Source organism: Micropterus dolomieu, linkage group LG11 (assembly GCF_021292245.1).
Source record: "Micropterus dolomieu isolate WLL.071019.BEF.003 ecotype Adirondacks linkage group LG11, ASM2129224v1, whole genome shotgun sequence".
NCBI classification, from domain to species: domain Eukaryota; kingdom Metazoa; phylum Chordata; class Actinopteri; order Centrarchiformes; family Centrarchidae; genus Micropterus; species Micropterus dolomieu.
In genome coordinates, this window is record NC_060160.1 from 7,955,003 (window position 1) to 7,980,249 (window position 25,247).

The 25,247-nt window shown below is 39.1% G+C and overlaps 2 protein-coding genes across 15 annotated transcripts in view; both read right to left on the bottom strand.

The window, feature by feature from the left end:
• Positions 1-10,145, bottom strand: part of sash1b (SAM and SH3 domain containing 1b) — a 58,872-nt gene extending 48,727 nt beyond the window's left edge. For 4 of the 7 annotated variants that reach the window (XM_046062446.1, XM_046062445.1, XM_046062444.1 and 1 more), the window contains exon 1: positions 8,723-9,971. In XM_046062446.1, the coding sequence (XP_045918402.1) occupies positions 8,723-9,205 (483 nt within the window). In that variant the 5' untranslated portion in view covers positions 9,206-9,971. The other 3 variants (XM_046062452.1, XM_046062454.1, XM_046062453.1) reach the window with 3 other exon arrangements.
• A 1,472-nt stretch (positions 10,146-11,617) lies between these two features.
• The window catches only part of stxbp5b (syntaxin binding protein 5b (tomosyn)), a 28,926-nt gene continuing 15,296 nt past the window's right edge, over positions 11,618-25,247 (bottom strand). For 4 of the 8 annotated variants that reach the window (XM_046062439.1, XM_046062438.1, XM_046062436.1 and 1 more), the window contains exons 13-30: positions 24,074-24,221; positions 23,864-23,931; positions 23,696-23,736; positions 22,847-23,067; positions 22,385-22,569; positions 21,966-22,091; positions 21,608-21,759; positions 20,260-20,322; positions 20,096-20,152; positions 19,953-20,000; positions 18,840-18,890; positions 18,494-18,619; positions 17,476-17,715; positions 16,054-16,411; positions 15,752-15,917; positions 15,021-15,132; positions 14,527-14,747; positions 11,618-14,433 (exon numbers count right to left, since the gene is read on the bottom strand). In XM_046062439.1, the coding sequence (XP_045918395.1) occupies positions 14,392-14,433; positions 14,527-14,747; positions 15,021-15,132; positions 15,752-15,917; positions 16,054-16,411; positions 17,476-17,715; positions 18,494-18,619; positions 18,840-18,890; positions 19,953-20,000; positions 20,096-20,152; positions 20,260-20,322; positions 21,608-21,759; positions 21,966-22,091; positions 22,385-22,569; positions 22,847-23,067; positions 23,696-23,736; positions 23,864-23,931; positions 24,074-24,221 (2,425 nt within the window). In that variant the 3' untranslated portion in view covers positions 11,618-14,391. The remainder of the gene's footprint in view (positions 14,434-14,526; positions 14,748-15,020; positions 15,133-15,751; positions 15,918-16,053; positions 16,412-17,475; positions 17,716-18,493; positions 18,620-18,839; positions 18,891-19,952; positions 20,001-20,095; positions 20,153-20,259; positions 20,323-21,607; positions 21,760-21,965; positions 22,092-22,384; positions 22,570-22,846; positions 23,068-23,695; positions 23,737-23,863; positions 23,932-24,073; positions 24,222-25,247) is intronic. The other 4 variants (XM_046062441.1, XM_046062440.1, XM_046062442.1 and 1 more) reach the window with 4 other exon arrangements.

A 25,247-nucleotide genomic window follows, 5' to 3' on the forward strand; every position in this document is an offset into this window, starting at 1 on the left:
TGTGTGTGTGTGTGTGTGTGTGTGTGTGTGTGTGTGTGTGTGTGTGTGTGTGTGTGTGTGTGTGTGTGTGTGTGTGTGTGTGTGTGTGTGTTTTCCTGTAAATGTGCCAAGTGTTTGAATGGACAGCTCTTAGTTACTAGGGCCAAATCAATACATTGTTGTACATAACTGGTGCTCTCTTTGAGGATAATCTGGGGCAGTATAGTGATGTAGTAGAGTTAATTCACAAGTCAATAGCCCAACAGCTGCACTGCACTAGAGAAAAGTATAATTAATATCCAAATATATTAATAAAGTACTTGGTTCAGAGACTAAAATCTACTTAGCCTAAGTGATCCTGCCAAAAATTTAATTCATTGCCTTATTATGAAAATAATAATGCAGAATGAACAACATCCTTTTTAAAAATGCCTTGCTTAATGCAGTGAATTGGAGTGACTCACATTATTAAGACGAGCCATGTGGAATTAGAACTAATGAACAGCGATATTCTAAACACGTAAACAAACTAAGCTGCGATCCATAGGATCTATATTTCAAAAGAAATAGAGGACTTCGATCTCTAATGATAAAAAATATGTTGTCGATGTTACAGACTTGCAGTCATGATGAATTACTGCAGCCCGTGGGCGTGTGACAGTTTAGTTAGGCTTAGCTTGGTCTCAGCATTGGTTTAATGAATCTTAAATGACAAGACGTTTAGTAACTCACTTAACAGCCTTAGTAGTAATTAAACTTTATAATACAGTTTTATCTGCTTGGTTTGTAGCACTTCTGTCGAAGTTTTTGGCCCCTTTTGTGATTTCTTGGTCTCAGTTCATTTTGACAATGGCCATTTACATCTTGCACTGGAATAAGGTGCAACCCATATGTAGTAAAATTACTACATAATTAATGTGATACGCCCTCTCAGTAATATATACATTTACTATTTTGATTTGAATTTTTTAACAATTACAAATCAAAATAGTGTAGATGAACTTTACAGCGCTCTCTCTCTCTCTCTCGGGTCTTACACTGGTATTACGGTACATAAAACCTTTACAATAGACCAAAACATTGCATCTAATCATGCAAAATGCAAAACCTGAAAATATCAAAAGAAACATAGCTGCATAATAACTACATATAGTAACTACAAATAGTGTGTGCCTCTCTTTTGAAAGACAGCTCTCTAATCTACCTCTACACAACTAGGTTCCTCTGCTTGACTGACTGAAAATGCTTGCTAACCTTGCTGAGACCTTGCCATGCAGTAAAAATAGCCCAGCAGCAGAGAGCATGGTTAGACCCTTGTAATGGAATGTGATCAAGGTCAATGTAGTGTGGCTCAAAGACCTCCAAGAGAACGCAACATTAAGAGAGAGAGAGAAGGGTTAGGGCCAAGGAGACACTGAAAAACATCTTTATACACACAAATTCATGTCAGGGCAAAGGCAAAGCTATCATGTCAAGTGATGATTTTTATTTGTTATCTCCGGTCCACAAATACGTAACAAAGAAAAAATGTAGGACAGACTTAAGTCAAGTCACTTTTATTTATAAAGCCTATTATCACAAATCTGCCTCAAGTGGCTTTACAATCCTCCCTAAACCCTCAATTCAGACAAGGAAAACACAAGACTAACATGAATAAACATATGTCAACAAAGACATTAAAATTATACATGGAATGCCAATAATATATGACTAATATTATATTATTATTCTATTTATTATTATATATCAGAAGGCCAATATCAATGAGTCTCTGGGGAAGTAGGAAACCAACTTTCTATTTTAACTCTTAAAAAACAAAATTTACAGTAATTAAGAACAGCAGTCCAAAGCATTGAGTGCTGGGACCAGTGCTTGCTCTGATATAGACATGAATCAAACTTCCTCTCTATGTAACTGCCTCTTGCGTGTGTCTGCCACAAAGCAAGAGGCTTTTCCTACCACACAGTGATTTAAATTCAGAGGGCGCCACATACTTTGTAAGACCTACTTAGCATTGTTATACAATAGCTTAAGCAACCGAGAGGTAAAGGCTGGAGACTGAGGAGTGTTTTAATAGCTAGGGGTGCTTAGGGGAAATGTTTACACAAAATATTCACTCAGAAAAGAGAAAAATAAAACCCTCCCTTCTTGAGGTTAGATATTGTTAGGTCCAAAATATGTAAACAGTGTTGTATTGCTCGACATAAACAAAGTGCGTGATGAAGATGCACTTCTCTTGGTTTCTCTGGGCAAAGCCCCTTCAGATGCTCTTCTGAATAATTTCTACTTGAAGGCAACACGAGGGCAGAGGGCCATTTGAAATGAAAATAAACCGTATAGTAGTAAGTACACAGAGCAGTGAGGTACTAACAACATCTTTCCTTAACCTCCAGCCCACTGCCCACAGACAATTCTAATCTTAAATTCACAAATATAGGTCAGTGATAAGGCCTTGCCTAACACAGCAGTTTACATTATACATAACGTATTCCCTGTGTGAACAGTGTACGCATGTCTGAAAACACTCAGTGATTTAATGTGGAATAGGGGTGCAATGAATAAATCAACAGTCAGCAAAAATGGCTGATGAAATCAGTTGCCAACAAATTTAACGATTTGTTCATGATGTCAGTGGGCCGTAGCGACGCCATCAGCTTACTGGAGTAAACAGTAAACTTAGCAACATCAGCGATGGTATTTACACCTTCATGACCTAAAACCTCCAAGTGTGGGCGCATTTCATTCTTTACACAGCCAAAAATGTTGTGAACTGCAGCATTTGCAAGGCTGACTTTTCCTGACATGCAAGCAGACCAGTTTTGCTGGAGCATCTGAGGCACGCTGGCTCTGCCGATGATGAAGACTTAACACGGTAAGATAGTTAGCATCAATGACTTGTTAATGGCGTTGAGATAATTGGACAATTTGTCCTAGACTCCCTTAAAAAAAAAAAAATCAGAGTTGTTGAGTTATGGGAAACTTTATAAACTTTGTAAAATGCTGTCTACTACAAATTCATTATTATTTTCCCTCTTGTAAATTTGTTATACAAGTTATTCCTTTCTTTGCATAAAAATATTGTGTCAGTTTGTCCTGGTGTGATGCAATACTATCGTGTAAGCTACTCTGTCACTAGCTAAATGATATGCATTGTTAACAGATGATCAGGTGCACAGATGAGTGCAATGCACAACATTGCACACAGTTATTTCTTACTGTATACACCTGTTTGGTCCTTGACAGGACTTTATTTCCTTGGAACATTCTGGTTGCTACAGCAGAAACGTTCATTAATAGATGCATTTTTTAATGCAGTATTCATTTTATTGTCTTTATTGTTAATTAGCACATGCCTCACACAGCCTCAAGCTATATTTAAAAGCTGATAGCCAAATAAGAGGCATTGAGTGATTTTACGATTATCCAAATATTCGTTCAATTGTTTCAATAATAGATTATAGGTTATTTGACTTTCAAAATAATTAGTCGTTAGTTGCACCCCTAATGTGCAGTGGGTGAATATGTGCTGGTTTAATGCTGTCCTTGTACAGTCCTGTTTAGTTGAGGAGGGGAACAGACTTCTGCATGAGTAACAAGCCAGACAGAAATTTACCACATCCTAAACTATAAGCAACAAGTATGTTCATGGCATGTTAATCTTTTGAGTGCTTTGTGCCCCCTTCCACCCCTGGCACCATCAGTGCAATAATCCAGCAATATTCCTGTAATGGCCCAGTGCTTTGACATAATCTATACCGACATACTATGAATCAAGGCCATAAGTAGGCCTAACCTTTCAGTACGTCACACTAAATGCCAGAAGATGCTGGTAATGGATAGACACACACTGTAATACAATCTAATGTATATACATATATGATGTATTTGTGCACTCGGCCTAACATAACTGTGTGTTTGTATATGATCAGGAAGGCAACATGTTCATACTAGATCATAAAGCTCTGGAGACTGAATATAATGAAAATGACTCTGCTCACAATCCCATAACGTGGACAATAACTTGAAAATTTAGCAACATCCTCATCAGGAGTCACCAACCAACCTAATTTTACTCATATTTCTTGTAAAAGCTGTTTTACCAACCCCTAATAAAAACAAAACATCCAGTACCTTCTTCTGTCTCGTCTTGCCTTTGTTCAGCAGCTATATTCAAAAGTAAAAAAAGAAGCGGGCTGCACGACAAGTGATAATTAGGGATGCAGTGATCCAAGTTTTTCCTTTTCCATCTTGATGCAGATTCCTGCACCTCAACTCAGGGTACCTGCCTTCAATATTAAAATCTGTATATCTCACTGCATGGAACTCGCTGGATTTTTTGGATGAGGTCAGGGATTGCTGTAGCACTAAAAAGTGAGTTCAGACTCCACGAAGGATCAGAATTTCATTTAGTATGCATTGGTCACATCTGGGCGCTATGCGATCTGCTAAATAAGGTCTGTACAAATGATAATGAGTTAAAAGTTTAGCATATTTACAAACACAATATTTTTATTTTACAGATTCTTAGTTGTCAGGATGTACTAGAGAAAGTTTAAAATACCTTTTTTTTATTTTTTATTTTTTATTTATTGTCAACTTCGGGCATAAATTGGTAAATTGTTTCACCATTGCAAAGCAAGTCCATCCATCATGTCCTTAGCTGTACCCACTTATTCTTTGCAGTGTAGCAAGCGGCTCATATTGGGCGAGAAGTGGGGTACACAGGAAAGGTCACCACAATTCACCTAACTTGCCTGTCTTTGGACTGTGGGGAGAAAGTGGAGCACCCAAAGACAGTCTCATGTAGGGACAGAGAAAACATTTAACTCCACACAGAAAGGTCCCAGCTGACCTCAAACCCAGGAACTTGTTGTGAGGCAATAGTTCAAAGTAAATGCTCACGTAACGAGTTGCCTTGTTTTAAAGGTGGTGAGGATGAAGTACTTAAGTAAACAGAAGAAAAACTGATTGACCATTAAAACTACAGAACTACTTCTCATTTATTTACAGGTCCTCCTTCACATAATGTTATACTGGTCCTTATAGTGAAATCGGTGCTGGTGTTTTAAAACCAACAAACAGTTCTATTCAATCTCCATTTTAAAGTGACAAAGGCAACGACAGCTGTCAGCTGGTGCAGAGCTTATATTTTGCCAGGCTCTATTCAGACTGGCTTTTCTTCTGGCAAAAGCGGCCTGCTGGTTTTGCTTGTCCTCCGATCCTTTGGCAGGGTAACACAGGGAAATCTTCAGAACAACTAAGATTTGTTCCCTTTTCTGAGGATGCCTTTCAGGCCAGGCACTGCAGTGAGGCCTTCTGGGGATTTGAAGCCCATTGTAAAAGACAGATATAAAGGCAATCCTTCCCAAAAGGGTCTGGGTGTGATGAATAATAGAATGTATGCTTCGCTGTCAAATGACAAAGCTAATAATTTGATGCACATCTAGAAAGTGTGTTCATTATCTTGATGGGCTCTTGCTGAAGTTAACAACCACATTTTAAATTAGCAAGATTTAAATCTTCAAATCTAGGTTTGTGTGAACACAAAACACTGCAAAATACTGTAAAATGACAAGACTTTTACAGCTACACTGAAACCTCATGTGGCTGTGAAGTGTGTGTTTGTTTCTTTGGGTTCTACCGCTGGGAAAGATAAGTTCATGGTTCAACAATGTCAGTGGAATTCTAGTTATATGTTGAATTTTGCTTTTCCATGTTATTATGTGGATCTAAACACTGGCACCACAATGAGTGGTGACCAGTGTTTAGATAATTTATAGCTCAACCACGTTTTATAGCATTACTGTTTTTCTCCCTCTCTCTCTCTCTCAATAAAACTAATAGATCCTGCAGGATGGTGTAAACTAGTCATGCGTGCAGAATTTGCAGAAAAGCCCATTGCTCATTGGGAATTGATTGCACTACCAAAGCCAGACTGAGAGGCAGAGGCATTGTGGAATTACAAATCTAAATCACTGCAGTTCCTGAACTGCAGACAGAATATGGCCTGAGGACACACCACACTGTTGTATAATCTCCGCTAGATTAAACACAAACAAGGCTAATGTGAGTTTCACTCACAAAAAGAGTGACGTATGGTATGATGAAGATTTTTTTCAAAAATATAATTTAACCAAAGCAACTGACACTATAGACTAATATAGAGTGTGTTTCCATAGTGTATTTTAGTATTTTTGTTATGTTATTCTTTTATTACAATAACAGACAATACCTACTATATAGATATTATATCAGTATTAAACAGATATTTGGCCCAGCAATGCACAAATTAATGGAAAAGGTTTTGCTGACAGACTTCGCCTGAAGCTGCTGTATGCTATTCCTGCTGCAAAAATAGGCTGTACTGGCCTACATACCTGCATTCTGTGACTCTTTAATGGACTAAATCTGATGAACCTGAAAGGCCAAACTGCTCCAAAACGCTGTTATCAAACAGAGCCCACCAGTCTTACCACTTTAAGTCAACTCTTCGCCAGTAAACTGCTCCAAATCAAGCTGGTATTCAATACTCACACCATAAATGAATGATATCATGCACGGCCACGCATGTGAGAGGAATCAAATGGGCCAGATTCTGACAGAAATAGCAGGATGACATAGGCCTAATCCTGCACACATAGTGCAAAGCTGGAAAACCAAAGTTAAGCATAAATTGTTTGTTAGTGACTCATTTGTACAGGGGCTTCATCAACTAACTAGTGCAGCAGAAGCATAGCTGTCCAATTCACTACAGTAAAATCCCTTTCATTGGTTTTGCCCATGTATGAACTCCAGTATGGCTGTGCTGACTCCAGAGCTGGTGATGCTTTTAAGTCTAAAGAATTAAAGAAACTTTTCTGGGTAAATCTAACTGTACCAGTATTGACTGTAACCTACAAAAAGGTTGGAAGTGCATCACAAAGTGCCTCTGTAGTTTATAGCCTCTGAATCTTTCATGAACAGTGTGCTTGTAGCCGTGAAACTGGACAGAACTACACAGTACTACCAGGCCATCTTTGTAAATAAGAAGTTGTTCTCTAGAGTCCTGTCTGGTTAAATAAAGGTTTAATAATACTGTTGGTACAGTGAAACTACAGTATTTAAAGTAAAATAAACATTGCCAATTAGATTATCATTATCAGAATAAATGAGAATACACCAAACAGTGCACAATTTCACATATAGTCACACAAGACTGCACAGTATGAAGTCTTGTGTAAAGGCACCCTAAACAGTCTTAATATTCTCTATGATTTGTCATGACCCAAAGATCAGTTCAATCTAACTGAAAAGCTGCACCTGGCTCACCATCTGTCAGACCACATTCACTGATTGATTGATAGATGAGCAGCATTTTAAGTTTGTAATCTGCTGAGGATAGACAAAACCAAGATGAGATAAATTCATTCAAAGTGCCACTGCTGAGAACAGAAACTGAGCCTCAGGTCTGAACGTGTAAAGATATCTGGAGTGGTGTCCAACAGTGCTGCTAGCAGGGATTCGCTCCCGACAGTCTGTTACAATACAGCTCAAACAGATTCATATCACCAGTGTACCATGTTTTGTCCTCAGTTTTCTGTGATATAATCTCCAGAATCCGCCATTTATGCCTTCTATTGACAGCGACAGATTGTTGTACCACTCAGCTTTTTTATTTGACTCTATTAAGAGCTCATTGGATTTAGTCGAAGCCAAAGCAGAAAAACTGTCCTCTGCAATTACATTAACAGTCTGCAGTCAACACAGACATGACAGTTGTCAGAACAGAGAAGATCCCCAGAAATAAAATGGCATGCGGTCAGTTAATGTATCATCGGTAAAGTAAACATCTGTCAAGACAGATTGATCCACTGTCCCACTGACATCTGGCTGCAGACATCAGAGGATTTTTAACTTTGTTCATTGGTTGCGTGTTAACTGTAAAGTACAAGGTTTATTTTTAGCACTACTATGGCTACTGTTACCAGTAAGCTACCTACCATATTGTGAATTTTGTCTTATTCCTGCCCAGCTGTCCAAACATGAGCACCATGGCAAATGGTGGTCTAACCATCAGGAGCAACTGATATTCAGTGTATTGTTCAAGGACATTTCGACATGTAGATCAAACCGCCAACCTTACAACTAATGGACAACCTTTTCTATCGCCACACCTGCCCCACAGCATGATGCCAAAATATTAGCATTATAAGATATTTTGCATTTATATGCTCACACTATTTACCAATGTGGATTCAACGCCCTATTTTGGAAGTGTTATAGTACAGGATGATGGCATAGCACCATACTGTCTTAAAGGAAATCCCTGAATCCAAAGATAAATGCAACAAGTTCATACCCATTCTCTGCAAGTTGAATGGCAAAGAACACTTCAAAACAACTGTTGTTGTTAACTTTATTTGAATCGTGTAAGATTTGTTTACATAAAACCTATGCTTTAATCCAAAAAAAAATTGATTATGGGTCTTTTACCCCTAGCATGCAAATGTTTTAATTAAGAGTAAGAGAAATTGAACAGCACTACACCATATCTCAGTAGACCTTTGCCAGTGAAACCAAAGCATCCTTGGAGCAACGAACAAGAATCCGTGGACGTCAGCACCATCAAATAAATTTGTCACACTCTTCATCACAAACATATCAAAGTAAGCGCGTTAAATCCCACCAGACAAGTGCTTGAAGAGCCAGCATTTAATATCAACATAATGTAAAAACAAAAAAATAAGAAGTAAAAAATGCCTACCTTATAGGTGTAAGGTGCTTGTCCAAGGTTGATTCCATCTTTTGCAAGTTTATCCCTTATCAGTACCTTGAGTTTCAGTTTGGGATATGTCACAAAGTCATCACAATCTGTGACTCTGGGGTTATGGTTCCCAGGACAGGAGGCCTGGTGTATACCTGTGGTCTGTGAGTTAGACCCCAAAGTCCTGAAGTCATCTTCTCTGACTGAGTGTGAAGAGTGGTTGCAAGCAGAAGGATCCAGAGGCTCTAAGGTGAAATAGTAGCTAGGTGTTTTCCTTTTGTCCTCCTCTTTTAGCTTCTGCACTGCTGTGAGCAGCCTGTGTCTGTGGTACTCAATGTGGACACCTATGGCATCAAGGTCCGGCTTCCCAATCTGTTTACAAACTTCCAAGTCATCATAACCATTGTCAATGAATGACTCCACATACTGGGCCAGATGGAGCTTCGACAGCCACTGGAGGACAAGGTTTGGCCCTTGGCTCATCTTAAAAACAAAATATGGAGACCTACCTCAAGTGCACAAAGGGGTTTGTGCAGAGGTAGTCCAGCACTCTGGTCCATGTAACTCCCAAGTTCAATGCTCCAAATTACACAAATCTATTAGTTGTGGCCAGAAGAATAGAAAACACAGTGAAACCATATTTGGAGTCTGTCAGACGCCCTTTAACCTGTCCAATCCTGGCTGAAACATCTGCACTGCTTAAATTCTCTTGAGCAAAAACGGTGAAGACGATGCCAACAAGACAGGTTGAGGCACTCTTATTGACGCTGAAATCTTGGAGGCGTGTAAGTTAAGTGAGTGGTAATGTGTCCTACGTTACATTAAGAAGCTAGTCGGTTATAAGTCAACGGAGTCCGCCAGACGAATTCAACGTCTTTAACCGTTTAAATGCATGTTAACGGTTAAATCAAGCTGGCGTACGGACTCAAACAAATGAAGTATTATATTTAGCTACTTTTATCTGTCGTCGACGGAATCGTAAAGTTAACGTTAGCTGGTGATAAAAGCTTTAAACCGAGTTGGCCACGTGTGTGTGAAATCCTCTGGCAAAGATGGGGGGGAAATCCGTAAGGTTAACAGTTGGCGTCTTCTCCGGCTGCGTCCATCGTCTTTGTTTAATTCATCGCAACGGTTACAGAGCGAGACGCTCAGTCAAACATTCATCCGAAGTAAAAATTAAAAGGTTGATGCTTGAGCCAGATCGATATAGAACTACCGTAAAAACGCTCGTAGAGAATAATACACAATTCCCTGTACCTGTTCAGAGTGCACTTGTTGTGGCTGACTTTGTGGCTAGCTTTCGCCGCATTCAACTTTGCTGTCCCTCCGCTCCATCCGCCGCGGTTCAGCCCGTGTGAGGATGATGCTCAGCCTCGGCTTAAGAATCTGCTGTTGTAGTTCTTACCCCAGCTGGACGACGGGAGTTCAGCGACCGCTAGCGCCACCTGCAGGGGCTTCTGGGAAATGAAAGAGTCGTGAATTAAAAAAAACAACAAAATCATAAAAAATACATAACAACTAAATAAAAACAATATAATAAAATATATACTGAAACAATAAAACCAATGATAATTATTATTATTTTTTTTTAATAACTGGATTTTTACAAACTGTGTATATGGTACACACAGTAGCCATTCCAGCATGATGCTTAAATTGCATGGAATACTTAAACACTCAAATACAATCGGAAATACTCTAAATATTATGCATAATTTCCGAATTATTTCTACCAAAATTCAGCTTGACAAAGATATTTGGATTTTTAAATACTCATGGATCTGTAGCAAGTCCTATAAGTTTGAACTACTTTTATCCGTAGTTGCACAACATAACAGAAATGTCATAGTTTTAGGGAAATAATTGTTTATAAAAAAGGTATATGCCTAGCACAGGTGACCCTATAATAAAAATGGACTGACAGTGATATTTCTTTTTTACAGCTTATGGTATGCAACATATGCCAATATATATAGATGCACCTGTAATTACACCAATTAAAACACAAAAATGATACCATGACATTATAAGCTATATTATAAAGACACCGCATGAAAGAAAGTAAACAAAATCATTTTAGAGAAGAAATATCTTTCACAACTCGTACATAGTCTGAAAACAAAAAAAGAATTTGTGCCACTATGGATGTTTAAAAAACTATAGCATAGTCTAAATGTGCAGCGTTGGACTTGTTCAGCAAGACAGATCAATCTATAGCCGACACTGACCTCTGACCTGTGGAGGGACATGTCCAAAAGGTCTGTGAGCAAACAGGAAACAAGACAAAACATGTTATGACTGGTTTTACATTTATTTTCCATTGCACAATTATATATGTGTATATATATGTATATATATATATCTCTATACATACATATACATACTGTATCTACAGTCTAAATTGTTTGTGGCAGCAGATTAATTCAGACATCCATGTGAAATTTACTTTAATAAAACTGTACAAAAATTGCCTACTATGAGAAAATACTGCAACTCCACACATATTCATCCCAGAAGACAGACAGAGGGATCGAAGTATGGCGACTGAGAAACCTTTAAGCTCTCCTGTGCGGTGCTGTGAGCCTATCTTTGCTTTCTATGCATTTCTACAGTGCAGGGAAAGCAAGAGTTTTCATTAAGCAACCAGTAACTTAAACAAATGTACCAATAAAATAAATATAATCTCTCACACTTATACAATTGGCATGATCAAATGAAAATGGGACACGCTTCTGATGTGTGAAGAGAACTTCAGTTTTGTTCAACATGGTGGTGAATACAAATGCCAGAACAGACAATCTCTAAGAGGGATAATACATGGTTGTTTCAAGTTTGTAAACACTTAATATCATGCATCCTTCAATGTGCAATAAGAGACCATTTAGGACACATCTGTTGCAAACTGAAGCACTTTATAGTCGAGGCCACATTTTGTAGAAAGACTCAGCAGCCCACCAAGTGGAGATGACCCTCCTGCAGTAGCAGAGATGAGTGTGTTCAATATATAACCAGGATTATTTTATTTTCATGTCTGGATGATGGATCATTATGCACAACCATTGTTTTGACATTAATGTGAGTTATTTTCTCCCAAAATTACATTTAAGGTATTCATTTTTAATATATTATTGAAATTAAAAGCATATATATATATTTGTTTTCAAATATATAAATATATTATCATTGACCTGACATTGAAAACAAATCTGAGAGTGAAGCAATCAGCATAATTGCCAAATGACATAGATAAGCATAGGTTCTGTCATGTTTTGGTCCTTTCAAAAATAAGAAAATGGGGTTAGAATAAACACACCAAAACTCATAACAAAATTACAAGTACAAAAAATGTGCAAGTGCAAAACCCATATAACTGCTCTTTGAAATGGGTTTCTCTCAGTAGTATACAGTAGAGTAGATTAAAATCAGGCAGTAAAAATTGAAGGGTTTTATTCCAAAAGGCTGTATATCCATCTTGGATAAAACATTTTTGGTCTAACCGAACACTGATCATCTCCTAAGTATACAGGATTTAATTCTCGAAAATCCAAGAAAATGGATCAAAACATCTAACAGTTTTACTTCATGCCTGCAGCCATTTACTGTGAGTCAGTGTCGCATGCTCTTCTTTGGTGGATCTCTCATTTTGGAATGAAACTCTTCAAATTCACTTTGCCTATCCTCTGTACAGGAGTTTGGGTAATGAGGGTGACATGCCCATAAAAGAAGCTAAAGCCAATCTACTATCCAACACTACAGACAGTAGACTTCTTATTTAAGAGTGCTGTCCAAGATACCCCGACTAACTCTTACCATTTGGGAAAAAAATCAAGACAACTCTGTGAAATTAAGCAAGTCTTTGGTGTCAAAAAAGAACATGGCCGCAAGTGTACAGTATGTCACGTAGCCTGAACCTGCACTATCAGATTTGTGTCCAGCTGTCCCGTTATTTACAACATTTGGCAGCAATCCAGACCGTCAAAGTCTCTCTTTTCAAAATAACAGACCAACAAGTAATGCTCCTACATTGACACAAATAGCAGCATGTCCTTGCACCTCATGAAAAAGAAATCTAATTACAATAGAACTCTAGTTAATCACATTGAAAACACAGTCAAGCAAAAACAAGAACCTCAAAAGACCTATTGTAATACACTGTATCTATGTAGTATTATAAATATTGGCGCCCATACACATATTCCTGAATATATGCATGTTCACAAACACACAGACATACATATAGGTAGAGGTTAGCATATATGTGTCATGAGGCAAAGGCAGAAGAGAAACAGTGTTTAAGTGAATGGCTGAGAGAGAAATGACCAATGGCCTTGTGAGGAACACTATGGTGCTTGGTCATTTCTACTGGCAGCTACAAATACAAAGACAGGATTACCATTTCCATTGTGCTGTAAGAGACACATGCTTTTTTCCGTACATATTGAGAAACCAGACAAAAAAAAAAAAACATCAGTTATGACAGAATGCAAAAAAACAAATCTGAATAAGCATGTATAGGTAGAATCTTTATCACATAAAATTGTAACCAAAATATACATTTATGCTAATCATACAAGGACAATCCTTGTCTTGCCCTTCCACATATCCCTCTCATACGTGACTTAGCTATACAGCCCCTTGAATGCTAGAAGAATATAAGCCCTTCAGGGGTTTTCCAGTGTATCAACTCTTAGTTTTTCTGATAGATTAATGTAAACTCTTCAGTGAGGGTAAACATTTCAGCACTTAGCCCATTTAATTGACAAAGAAAAAAAATTTAATGGCCAACATACAGACTAATTTTACTTCCTATTACTGTTCCAATAAATAATGTAATTTAAAATAAAAACAAAAGGTGACTCTCAGAAAACACAGCATTAGTCTTTATCACTTAAAACAACTTGGTTGGAAAATGCAGTAAAAGAAATGGTCGGTGATGAACTAGCACACTACCAGCCCTTATTCGGTGAGAGGCATTTCATTAACTCCCTGTCTATTCTATACGGTTTTAAGTGCTTGAGAGGCCCTTTACGGACAAAACATGACAAAAAGGGACTCTAATAATAAAATAATTTAAACCAGAAAAACAAACATACACATGCCCTTTACTGATTCAATCATTCCTATACAGACTTGCATCTTCATTTGACTTGATTAGATTTGAAGGACAAGGGTTCATCAGACTTTTCTCCTCATTTATGTCCACTGTGTTTGGCAGACACGATAAAGGGCAGAGAAAAAAGAACAATTGCAATCAGGCCACTACAAGTACATCTTTTGCAGAATTGTCTTTCCTCAATCAGAACAAAACAGCAGGGTATATATGAGTGCATGATGATGGAAATGATAGGTCCCCTCTCTTCTGTTTGGTGTACTGATGTTAAATAAACATCATCACTCTCAGGAGAAATGGAAAGAGAGATTCCTAAGGTGTTCTCTTCTTCCATTTCTTTCCATTCTCATTACGTTGGGTCAGCCAGTGTCAACTCCGCAGCAGTCCTCCGGTGACTGAGGTAATGCAGAGTGTATGATATTGTACCAAGAATAAAAGCACAAGTCTGTTGAGCAGAACCCCCCGTGGAGAGGAATAGAGAAGAGAAGTAGAGGAACCTGCAGCTCTTAAGAGACACTGGTGTGCGTGATTACAGAGTCCGATGCTCCACGCGCTGCCATCAGAGCTGGTACCACTTCTTATCTTTGTACTTCAGCATCATCTTAAGGGAGAAAAGAGGGAAAATGAGAGTCACAAATAACAAGTTAAGATGATAAACAATGTTTAGGTCCTCAAATAAATGACAGGTGCGTACATCATGAGCATGTTTGGAAAAGGAGTCTGCGCTGGCCATCATGGCTGCAGTTCTTTCCTCCAGCTCGCCCAGTTTCTGCCCTCTCTCGTCCAGTGCTATCCGGGCGCGAGCCAGGTCTCCCACAACCCCTGATGCTGCACCCTTCATGCCCTCCATGCTCCCTGGACCAGGGATGTGCTGGGCCAGGCTACGGGAGGCCTTACCAGCAGCTGTTTCACCGACTTCCAAAGACAAAGAGAAATCCATTTAATGTGTTGACAAATTCAAACATTAATCTTCCCATGTTCAAAGTAAAATCCAATGGCACCTTGGTGTAACTGAAATACCATTACCAAAAATACTTCTAATAGTTGGGTTTGGTCAGCCAGTGAAATAAAAATAAACAGAGTTATACAGTATACACAAAAGTAAGACAAAATGTAATGTATTATTATATAATGTATTATTAGACTGAAAAGAAATCATAATTTGATACTAGGCCATTCTGTACTCACAGAGGTCTTCCCTGTCCAGGGACTGAGCTCCTCCCCCAAAAAGGCCTTTGAAGAAACCTCTGTTAGGAGCCTCTGGTGTCTCCACAGGGGTAAATAACTCACTGAGCATCTCCTGAGGAAGACATAAACGTCAGCACATCTATTTCAATCTATATTCCTTGTAGCAATGCAGACTGACCTAAAAAGTATCCTACAGTTTTTTTAAATATATACACCATGCCATTTCAGGTATCAATAATGGACAAATTATGTACTTTCACATTCATGAAAAGAACACAATTTTTTAAACTACCATTGTAAAACTAGTGACCTCAGTAGCTTAATAAGTCCACTACATAACAATATGCCTTCTTCTGTGTCCCCATTTCCGGCGTTTCTCATTTGATGTTAAATCTGAATAGACAAAAGGTCCCAGATTTCTACTTGCCCACACAGGGAGCTTAGTGTAGGAATAATTGGCGTTGTATCGGAAAGCCAAGATTCATTACAAGCATGGTGCGTAATGTTAAAGTGATACTACAGCACAGAGCTGGTTCAAACATTTGGACAAAAATTGTTAACTGCGTGTTGAACATTCACACCAGAATTTTTCTTAAAAAGAGATAATTGTGTCCTCCAAACCCACACAGGAAGTCTTTTCTCCGCACTTATGTGGGTTATTGCATCTAATGATGAAACATGAATTTAAATGTTTCACGGTATAACTCCTTGACCAATTGAGAGTATCTGACCTGCAGGTTATCGCAGGTCTCCTGGCTATAAGTGATCCTCTGGATCTCAGTTGGGGAGGTGAGGTATAGGGCCTGACCGACGTTGGAGAAGCAGAATGTTCTGGCTATCCTCATATCGGTCAGCGGCAAGTAGTTTACATCCAGCAGAGGCCTTAGACTGGGCAAACTGTAATGATACAAATTAGAGACATTGAGACCACAACTAAGAATTGTGCAATACAAATTAGTAGTAGTTTTTATGATTTCATCAGATATTTTGAAAGTAGAAGCCAAATATAAGTAGAAGCTACAAGGGATTATACCTTAGAGCCATTATGTGCCCATTAGCACAGAAACAGGTGATGCAGTTGGCTCCGGACATCTGCACAACATCAGCCCTCAGCACAAAGGAGGACTCTGTGATGCTGTGTTTGTAGATGCGGGTTTGGGAGGGCATGGCCACCACCTTGGCCTGTTTCTCCGAACACAGCACGGCGAACTGGGAATCTTGACCGTCTTGTGAAGAGGGAGGGGAGGCTGGCCTGCGCTTCCGGCTCTTCTCCTTCTCCTCTTCGGAGGCATTTGAGTCATACCACGGCTCGTAGGAAGGGGGCAGCAGAGTTCCAGTGGCATCCAACAGGGCCATAGTCAAAATGCCTCCTTTGAGTCTGACCATAGTGCCTGAAGAATGGGTATTAAGAGGTATTGTTTTAATTTGGATTAAAGACAGCCTTCAAATTACTACAGAATATCAAGCACATTTTTACTCAGTGCTACATTCCTTAATTCAAGGTCAACAAAGAAGTCAACAGAGTGTGATAAGTTGGATATCTTCTAACCCTAACCCTAACATCTGTACAATAACAGTGATGAGAAATAAATAAAACCACATCCACTAGCCAACAAACCATCAAAGGCTTTTTGTCCTGTACTCTCCCTAAGGCATTGGATTTTCTTTTTTCCAATTTAAAACTTAAAAGGTTAAAGAAAAGGTCTGGTGCAATACAATGATCCTAAAACTGTCATGACCTTTCACTTTTTGGAATACAAAAATACTGGTTTGGGTCCTTTTCTAACCCTGTTTTTTAGTAAATGTCTGACTTAAATAGTTATAATGTAACTATAGATATGCAGTGCTGCTGTGCTGCAAAAATGGCTTGAACAAACAATGCATGTGAACTTGTGGACTCAATGTGACCACGTGGCACCTACGATTACTGAACTGCATTTTTAAATTCTGATCAAAAACATACACTCACTTGCTAAAAAATACAACAAGTGACTCAACAAAAACTTCCCAAAGTGCAGAGATTTCTGGGAATGGAATCTGACCTTCTTGGAAACAAAACTCCTTACACACAGATTTCAAGTGACCACATTTCCCCATCTCCATACCCCTTTACCACTTCCTTTCTAAATTTCAACTACTCTTTATAGCGCAAGAAACCACCAAGACATTTCAACTATGAAGGTCAGAGTCATTCTGAAGTTTAACAAGTAATGGACGAAGAAACATTTGCTATTGCCTACAATATACTGTATTTTATCTTCAATACATGTTCAATCCCTGCAGCACAAAGCTAGATTTCTCATGTCTTATGGAAAGTGTGATTTTAAGAGGCTTCAAGTAGTGACTGCTGTAGACAGGTGTAGGAGATTTGTCCTTGTACTGTTGTTTCAATGCCGACTGATTATCAACAGTCACATTCAGATCCCCACCTGTTGAATTGCATCAAGCTTCTTACCACAGGAGGAGATGCCAACTGGTTGCTGCAGCCTCTGGTCCCCACCGGGTGGCAAGCTAAGGGCCACCATCATCACAGAGCCCTGGGTGGTTCCCACCAGCAGACAGGGGCTGACCAGGCTGTCCACCTTCCTGGGGAAACTCTCACAGAAGTGAAAGGAGGAGATGGCCTCCCGAGACTCTCTGTCTATGCTGGTTACACTTGAACTACGTGAGCGGGTGAATGAGTTATCCTTGGCATCTGGACAGCAGGAGTGAGCACAAAAACGAGAAAATTAAGAAATGATTTGTGTGAAATGAACGGGGTAAGAAGATTATAGAGGGCTTCTCCATGCAGGATAATTAGAGATGTTATTGGTATTAAATCCACCAAGTCAAAATGTAGGTAAGAACTTTGTTGTGCTACCATATGTTTAGTGGAGCACATCCTCAATCATATTCATGTCTTTTATGAAAGTGATAAAAAACAACAAACCTTTGACTAAGGTACACCAAAAAGCTTTTTGACATTGAGATGCTCTTGTACAGTCTATATCCAATTAAAAGGTTCCCATAATGTACTTTTTTGCAATTACATTTGACAACAACATTCTCAATGTGAAACAAATGTGTAAAATATGCATGCAAGGTAGTACAGGGACTCCCAAGGAAGAACTGGTGCGTGGAATGCCTCATTACTGTGCTGACAGCAGCTGACACAAGCTTTTAGCCTCTTTAAAAAGCTAATGAGGCATCCCAACAGTAAAAAAGACCTGTGACACAGAGGGGAAGGCTAAACACACCACCCGCCATGTGTGTTCTTCACAAGGAAAAACTGTAAACAAGAAAAGCAAGATTTTTAACACTGAGTGCAGTCAGGTCAGTCGATCTTCCTCAAAAAGAATGAAACCATCATTGTGAGAGGATCAGTGTCATATGTCAACCCATTCAGAATAATGAAAATATAACTCCCAGCAATGGTGGGGGTTAGTACCAGTTAACCCACTTCAGCCTAAGACAGACCTAACTGGTCCACTCACAGAAGTTGGGGGCTGACTCAGTTCTACTGATGGGCCCGTTCTTGCTCATCCTGGCTGCCGCCTTATCTTCCTTCACACAACAAAAGCGCTTCTTAAATGTGACACAGCGCCGTTGGAACCTCTTCTCTTCTCACAGTGCAAACAGAGAGACTTTGTCTCAACTTACAGTATAACATCCCAAGAGTCAAACATTTACACCAACACGCTATAAGACAATATGTAGTCTCACATATATTTAAGAGCTGTGAACTTCACACAAAGCAGCAGAAAATTGAAATGACACAATGAACACCTGTAGGAAAATGTAAAAGTTCTTAGAAGCTAAAATTCAGTAGTTTTGGCTTACCCAGGTCTGTCTTTTGCTCGCTAGATGAGCTAATTCTCCGTGACATCTTGGCTGTAACAGAAACAAATACTCCTATTTTTTGAGCAAAGCATGATGGCTAAACATTTTGAAAAATCAAAAGATCATTTAAATGAATTACAATCAAAGATTCCGTAATTATCATTTCTATAGTCTGTGACAGTGTTTTTACTGTGCAAATCAGTGCGAAATCATTGAGATAAATTATGATTTTTAGTCATTCTTAAGAGTGGTGATACATACTGAAGGACAACTGTTGAGGACATACAGAATACTGTCACACACTGTGTGCAAAAGGACTGCATTGCTTTAAGAGGAATATTCTGATTCTAAAAACATTTCAAATGATTTTAGATGGTTCATTTAACTTTGGTGCTTGCTACCAGGAGTGTTGCCAATCTAACATGTAAAACCCCATAAGTTGCCTGTTGAAGTCTATAACCACCCTTAGGGAAACCCTGAGAATACAAATGAGTCTGAGAGGCATCACAGACTACCAAAGGGCCTGTAATGTCAACCAAAGCAAAGCACAGTCAAGAAATAAGGTCACTGCAATTCAGTAAACAGTTGTGCAAAGAGAGTAGGAGGAGGAAAAATCAGTGGGTAGCCAAAGAGTTAACACTGAATTGAAGTCCTGGAATCGGAAACACACAGAGCAAGTGTCTACAATCAAAGAGAAATAATTCACTTAAACATTAAAGTGACACGGTTAGACATTAGTACTGTAGAATAAGGCAGATTTTCTATGCTTTTGGAATTAGGAAAAAAATAAAATATTCCAATTTAGCATAATATTTTCAATCCAGAGTTGTGTAACAGCCTACAGCGTTTGGAGGAAAATCTGCATAGAAAATCTGCGGCCTGTAATTCAAAAGATGTCCTGTCATGCATTGGATAAAGAATTCTGATTTATTTCATGAATCAACTATGTGACCCTCAAACCACATGATTAGTAGACACTTCTTGAAAGCATTCTTTCTTTCATTGGCACAAGATGCACAGATTGGCGTAGGATTAAGGCACAGTGTGGTTAGAACGCTGTCATTCAGAGAGTGAGTGAGCAATCAGAAAGAATACATCTGGATGATACAGTACCAAAGTCATTGGCAACCGTCTTGGAAAAGCGTCTGCTTTTGAACTTCACTGGAAATAAGGTTTAAAAAGGACAAATCAGAAAACTCCAGCCATTTTTAAATGCTTAAATTCAAATGGACATGCAGCTTTTAAAAATACAGTACCCTTCTCTATGAACTTCTGTTTGCGCTCATCATCAGAATTGCAAGGTGAGGTAGAGCCTACATGACAAGTCCAACATGGCAGCATTTGAAAACTATGTATTTCAAAATAATAAAAGGGTTTGGGTTTTTTTTGTATGAAGTACTCAGACTAAAGGCAGGCTTACCAGATGTAGGTGATTTGCAGCGGTCCTCTGAGGTGTTGGACCCATCGTTGGTATCGCAGGGTGCTGTGGGAGCCACAAATGTAATTAAACATGGTAGAACTGTTCGTACTCTTGGATGACACACAGCAAGTCTTAATTCCTACAGTGCATAAAGTGAAAATAACAAAGGGTCACCTATTTGAACAAATACAGGGACAGCTACCCATAGTGTAGTAAATAAGCCACACTTGAGTTCACTTCACAAATCTAGTACAAATCTGTTGACTCAAGGTGTCAGTATCATTTGTCTAGTAATAGGGGGCAGGGTTTAAAGATACACTACCTGAAGTGCCCTCAAGTCTTAAAATTCCTCTCAGCTCACTGCTGCTGTTTTTAAAAAGTCAATAGTGAGCTTTGGGGATTTAGGGGTGCTACATCAATACCAGGGAGTGTATCTTTATGAGAAAAAGGAACGGCTTAGAGGAGAGAAATTATACTGTAGGGAGGAAAGAAATTCTGACACAACATGACTTACTTAAGTGAGATGAGCGTAGTTTTTTCACAGACTCGGTATACAATTTAGAAAGTCTGGACATGCAAGACGTCACAGTTGGAATGTCTTTACCAAATCATAGAGAGACCAACAGTAAAAAAAAAAAGTGAGACAGAAAAATGACTGGACATCATAATTGCAAGAGAAAAAAAGCTAAGAGTCTCAGAGGCTTGCTGCTGTATTTCTAATTGAAATTAAACAGTAAAACAACATATTTCAGATAAGTACTCTTGCAGTCTACATAAATAAAAATTTCCATGGCAGATTGCCCAAATAGAAGAGTCTTGAATCTAGCACCAGGCCACTGAGACTGAAATTAATGAATACCAACAGTGAATCACAGGATGATCAGGCAGAGACAAAAACATTGTAAAGACATGACAGAAACCGCAAAGCTAAAACAAGCAAATAAGTATCAACTATGTATTTTTTTTATTATAAAAAGGAAAATGCTGTTGCAACACTGATACAGCATTCACTCTGACTGAATAGATCACAGAAATTAATGCTCCGCTGTCTTTGGTCTGTCCAACTGAACAGATGGAGAATCTGTGAGTGATGCCCCCTGTTGAGGGACAGGAGCTACTGCAGGAGGCAGTGCTCATGGTGAGAAGTCAAGGCTGCTGCCAAGTGTCAGCTCTGCCTCCCTTACCCATCCTTACAGCCACAGCCATTCAGCTAATTGTTTAGATTGCTTTAGCAGTGCAAATAAATATGAGAGAAGAAGATACATACATAAAGCATTTATTTCAGGGTTAATAATGTTAGTCTGGCTATGGAGAAAGACAAATGAAAAAGTAGGTGAGTGTAGCTCACCTCCAGAAGGCTGTCGCGGTTTGCGAGGGGAGCGAGGCTGCCTTGGGTAGGGGTCAGATGGGCTGCACAGTTCCGTTGTGCCCATGTTGAGGAGCAGAGTTTTCTGGAGGTAGTCCACCACAGCCAGACCATTAGTGTTTCCAAACACCACACTGAAACACAGGAGGGTAGAGGGACACACGGAGAGTTTATTTACAGTTGCACTTTATAAAAGGTTACTACCTTCAGTGTAACAGGATGCAATTAACATTTCTTGATGCACAAACACTGCACCGGGATAGCCATTGCTATCAACACAAGTTTGAGCATAAAGTGATCTCATGTTAAAATCTGAAGTGTGCAGGCTGGATAGACTTACAGGCCGTAGGAGGAGTTGATAGCCAGGCTGGTGATCGGCTGAGGTGGCTCCCCGCTCACCCACACCAGCTGGATCACCAGCTCCACCTGGTAGCCCGGAGACTGCTTTAGCGGGGAGCTCCGCACCCTGCATCAAACACACAGCAGGATGAGACAGCAGGCGGCACATTACACTGGAATGAATTATCACCCTTTGGGTAAGCCACATAGACAATATCATATTTTTTTTATTAGTGTTATTAAGAGGATTATTTTCCCCAGGTGTACTGATGTGAACATTTTGTTAAGGGTTGAGCAGCTGACTGGAAGGATTGAATGGATAACTACATCCCTCTTCGGCATCAAGTGTTGAGTGACAAGTACCAAGAACCCAATTCAACCTTTTTGCAAAACATAACAAGAAAGCGTAATTGTCCGTACTGCAGGCATGGTATATTGTCCCGGGGTCCATCAGTGGAATTGCTGCCTGTGGAGGGTTGAGTGGGTGGCTCGCTCTCCTGAGGGCTGGAGGAGGCCCCCGGGGTGGGCAGGGTAGGGGTCTTCTCCCCTCCTGTATCAGGGGAGTCCCCATTGCTAAACTCACACTGCATCCGCACCTCCAAAAGCTAAACACAAGAGATGATATGTCACACAGAGGCTGGTTCTTGGATATATCTGACTGTCACCTCTTAAAATACCAGTACATTCATCTCTCTCCTTGGATGAAATTATCCCAGAACCTTCTTTTCCCTATGCTGTCTTTCCCTGTCTAATTGTCCCAAAAAAATAAAGATTACAAAGGACAGGGGTCTGTCTGCTGTTAAATAAAGATTAATATTTCCAAAACTATAAATCTGCATGTTTGTGATGACACACTGCCACAGACAATGATAACTTCCCCACCTGCACAACTTCAGTGGTGACTTCTTGTTTGCTGAACCTGTAGATGATAACGTGGGCAGAAACCCCAGCCACACAGAGCATCCTGCTCTCAGGGCACCAGGACATGGTCTGGATGGCAAACGGGTCCTCCTCTACTATTTCTGTACTTGACTTATCCTCCTTACCGCGAGCCCTCTCAAAAACCTTGGCAGTCTTCAGCTTGTACAGCACTTGGAGCATTACTTTGAGAAGAGTGACAAAAGAAGACATAAAGATATGGTGATACATGCCTTCAGTTCACTTCATGTTCATTTGATACACAGTAATTCCAGGCAGCATTAAGTGCACAATGATGCCACCTGGATTAGTTCTTGTGAATTATGCATAAACAAATTGGACACTAGAGTCTTGCTTCAAAGGTTACTGTGGCCATGACAATAGTAAGCTTTATCAATTGTGTCTAAATGCTAAAATATTTAAGGCAAAGTCTAGATAAAATTATCATCAATGCAATATACTCGATAATTGTGCATTTCATTCAAAACATAATTTAATAATATATGTATCCATGTATGGCAATCTTTGAATTGCATACTACAGCTGAGCTAATGAGGAATCTACATGTATATTGCGCTTCTAAATGTTTCATAGATGCAAACATTAATGTCAAGTATGTTATATGCACGTTTATTTGACTTGATGATATGGATGTGTGCATTATTACTGGGTTAATTGTACATATGTACGTTGTATAATTTGTGAATAGGACTTCTTATGGAAATTAGCTCTTGTAACTAAAGGTCCCAAAACTTGCATCATTATACATGGCTCCCTATAAATAAATTGAATAAAACAAACAAAACTACTCACATGCAGAGGCATCCCAGAATTTGATCGTCCCATCAGCATGTCTATTATTAAGGGGGTGGGGGCATTAAAAAAATAAAGAAACAAAAGAATATGAGATCAAGAACAGTGAATCAATTGTCAGTGAATCAAAATAACAAACTGATTCATTCATTAATTTTTCTGACTAACCCAGTGATTATGATCTCAGGGTAACTCTGAGTGCCTTGACCCCAGTTTCCTCCGCTAATGGGCCATTCCTGTGAAAAGGACACAACACATGTTAAAATGTAATGTAATGTTTTATGGGCTTCTTTTTATATATATATATTTATATATATATATATAAAATAAAAAAGTCGAATGCATTTTGAACATAGATTACACAGAGGAGCAATTTACCTTCTTGCTATAACCTTGTCTCTTTTGCCGGCTGCCGACAGAGTAAAGTGCAGGAATAATTTCATCAGGGCAGTCAGCGAAGTACTCACAGCAGGTCACTGGTGACTCATGGATGGTCAGAGGATATGGATTCTCAAATATTGGGTACCTGTCAAGACAATGTGCCATAGGTTAGACTTGAAAACTAACTACATCTTCATAGTATCTGCACTTGTCTGAGATGCTTAAATCGAATGTTAAAGCAAAAAGGTCTCGTACTGTCATTTTAAAATGAATAAACAACAGCCACTTAGGACTGCAACCATTGCACTCTGAAACCCAAATATACAGTACACTTCAACCTGTGTTACTGCGGCTAGTGATAGTCAGCTGATAGCGAACTATGAGTTTCAAAACATCTGGAGTGAGTTAGTAGGAATTTGGAGTCACTACTGGGTGTTATAACATAATTGAGGACTGCATCTTCATCTATATCTATCTATCTATCTAGGCAATAGCTCTCGACAGGCTGTGGTATATGCTTATTATATCACAGTTAAGGGGCGTTGTTCGGCCCGACGCGAAACGGTTACCAAGTGTGGCAAAAAGAAAGTAGGCTAACAGACGCACTACAATTTGACATTTTGATTTCAATTTTACAATTTGATCAACAGACATTTCTGTATGAGTACGGCAAGCAGTGCGTAAAATAATAACACTTTAATATTACACCTACCATAAAGGGCGGAACTGCGTTTCTCCTTGAGCAATAGTCTTTACATCTGGGCTAAGTAGTGGACTGCTGTGTGTGTGTGTGTGTGTGCGTTTTCCTATGTGTGAAAGAGGGAAATGTTGAATCACGTAATAAGCAACGATTTATCTCTGTCTCTCTCTGTCATTATTTATTTATTTATATCCGCCGTTAAAATGCGATCTGTATCAGATTGCATTAAAATGCGATCTGTATCAGATTGCATTGTAATACCAGGTGTAAATGGGGCGTAAGACACCAACAAAGGTCAGATTATAACTTGAACCCTGTTTGTCACGGAGTGATACGGATCTGTGCTACCCGTTATATACGCTCATTATATCACTGCTATGAACCAATCAGACTGCTTGATTTGAGCTACCCGTTTTATAAATTTTTAATATTATATATATATATATATATATATATATATATATATATATA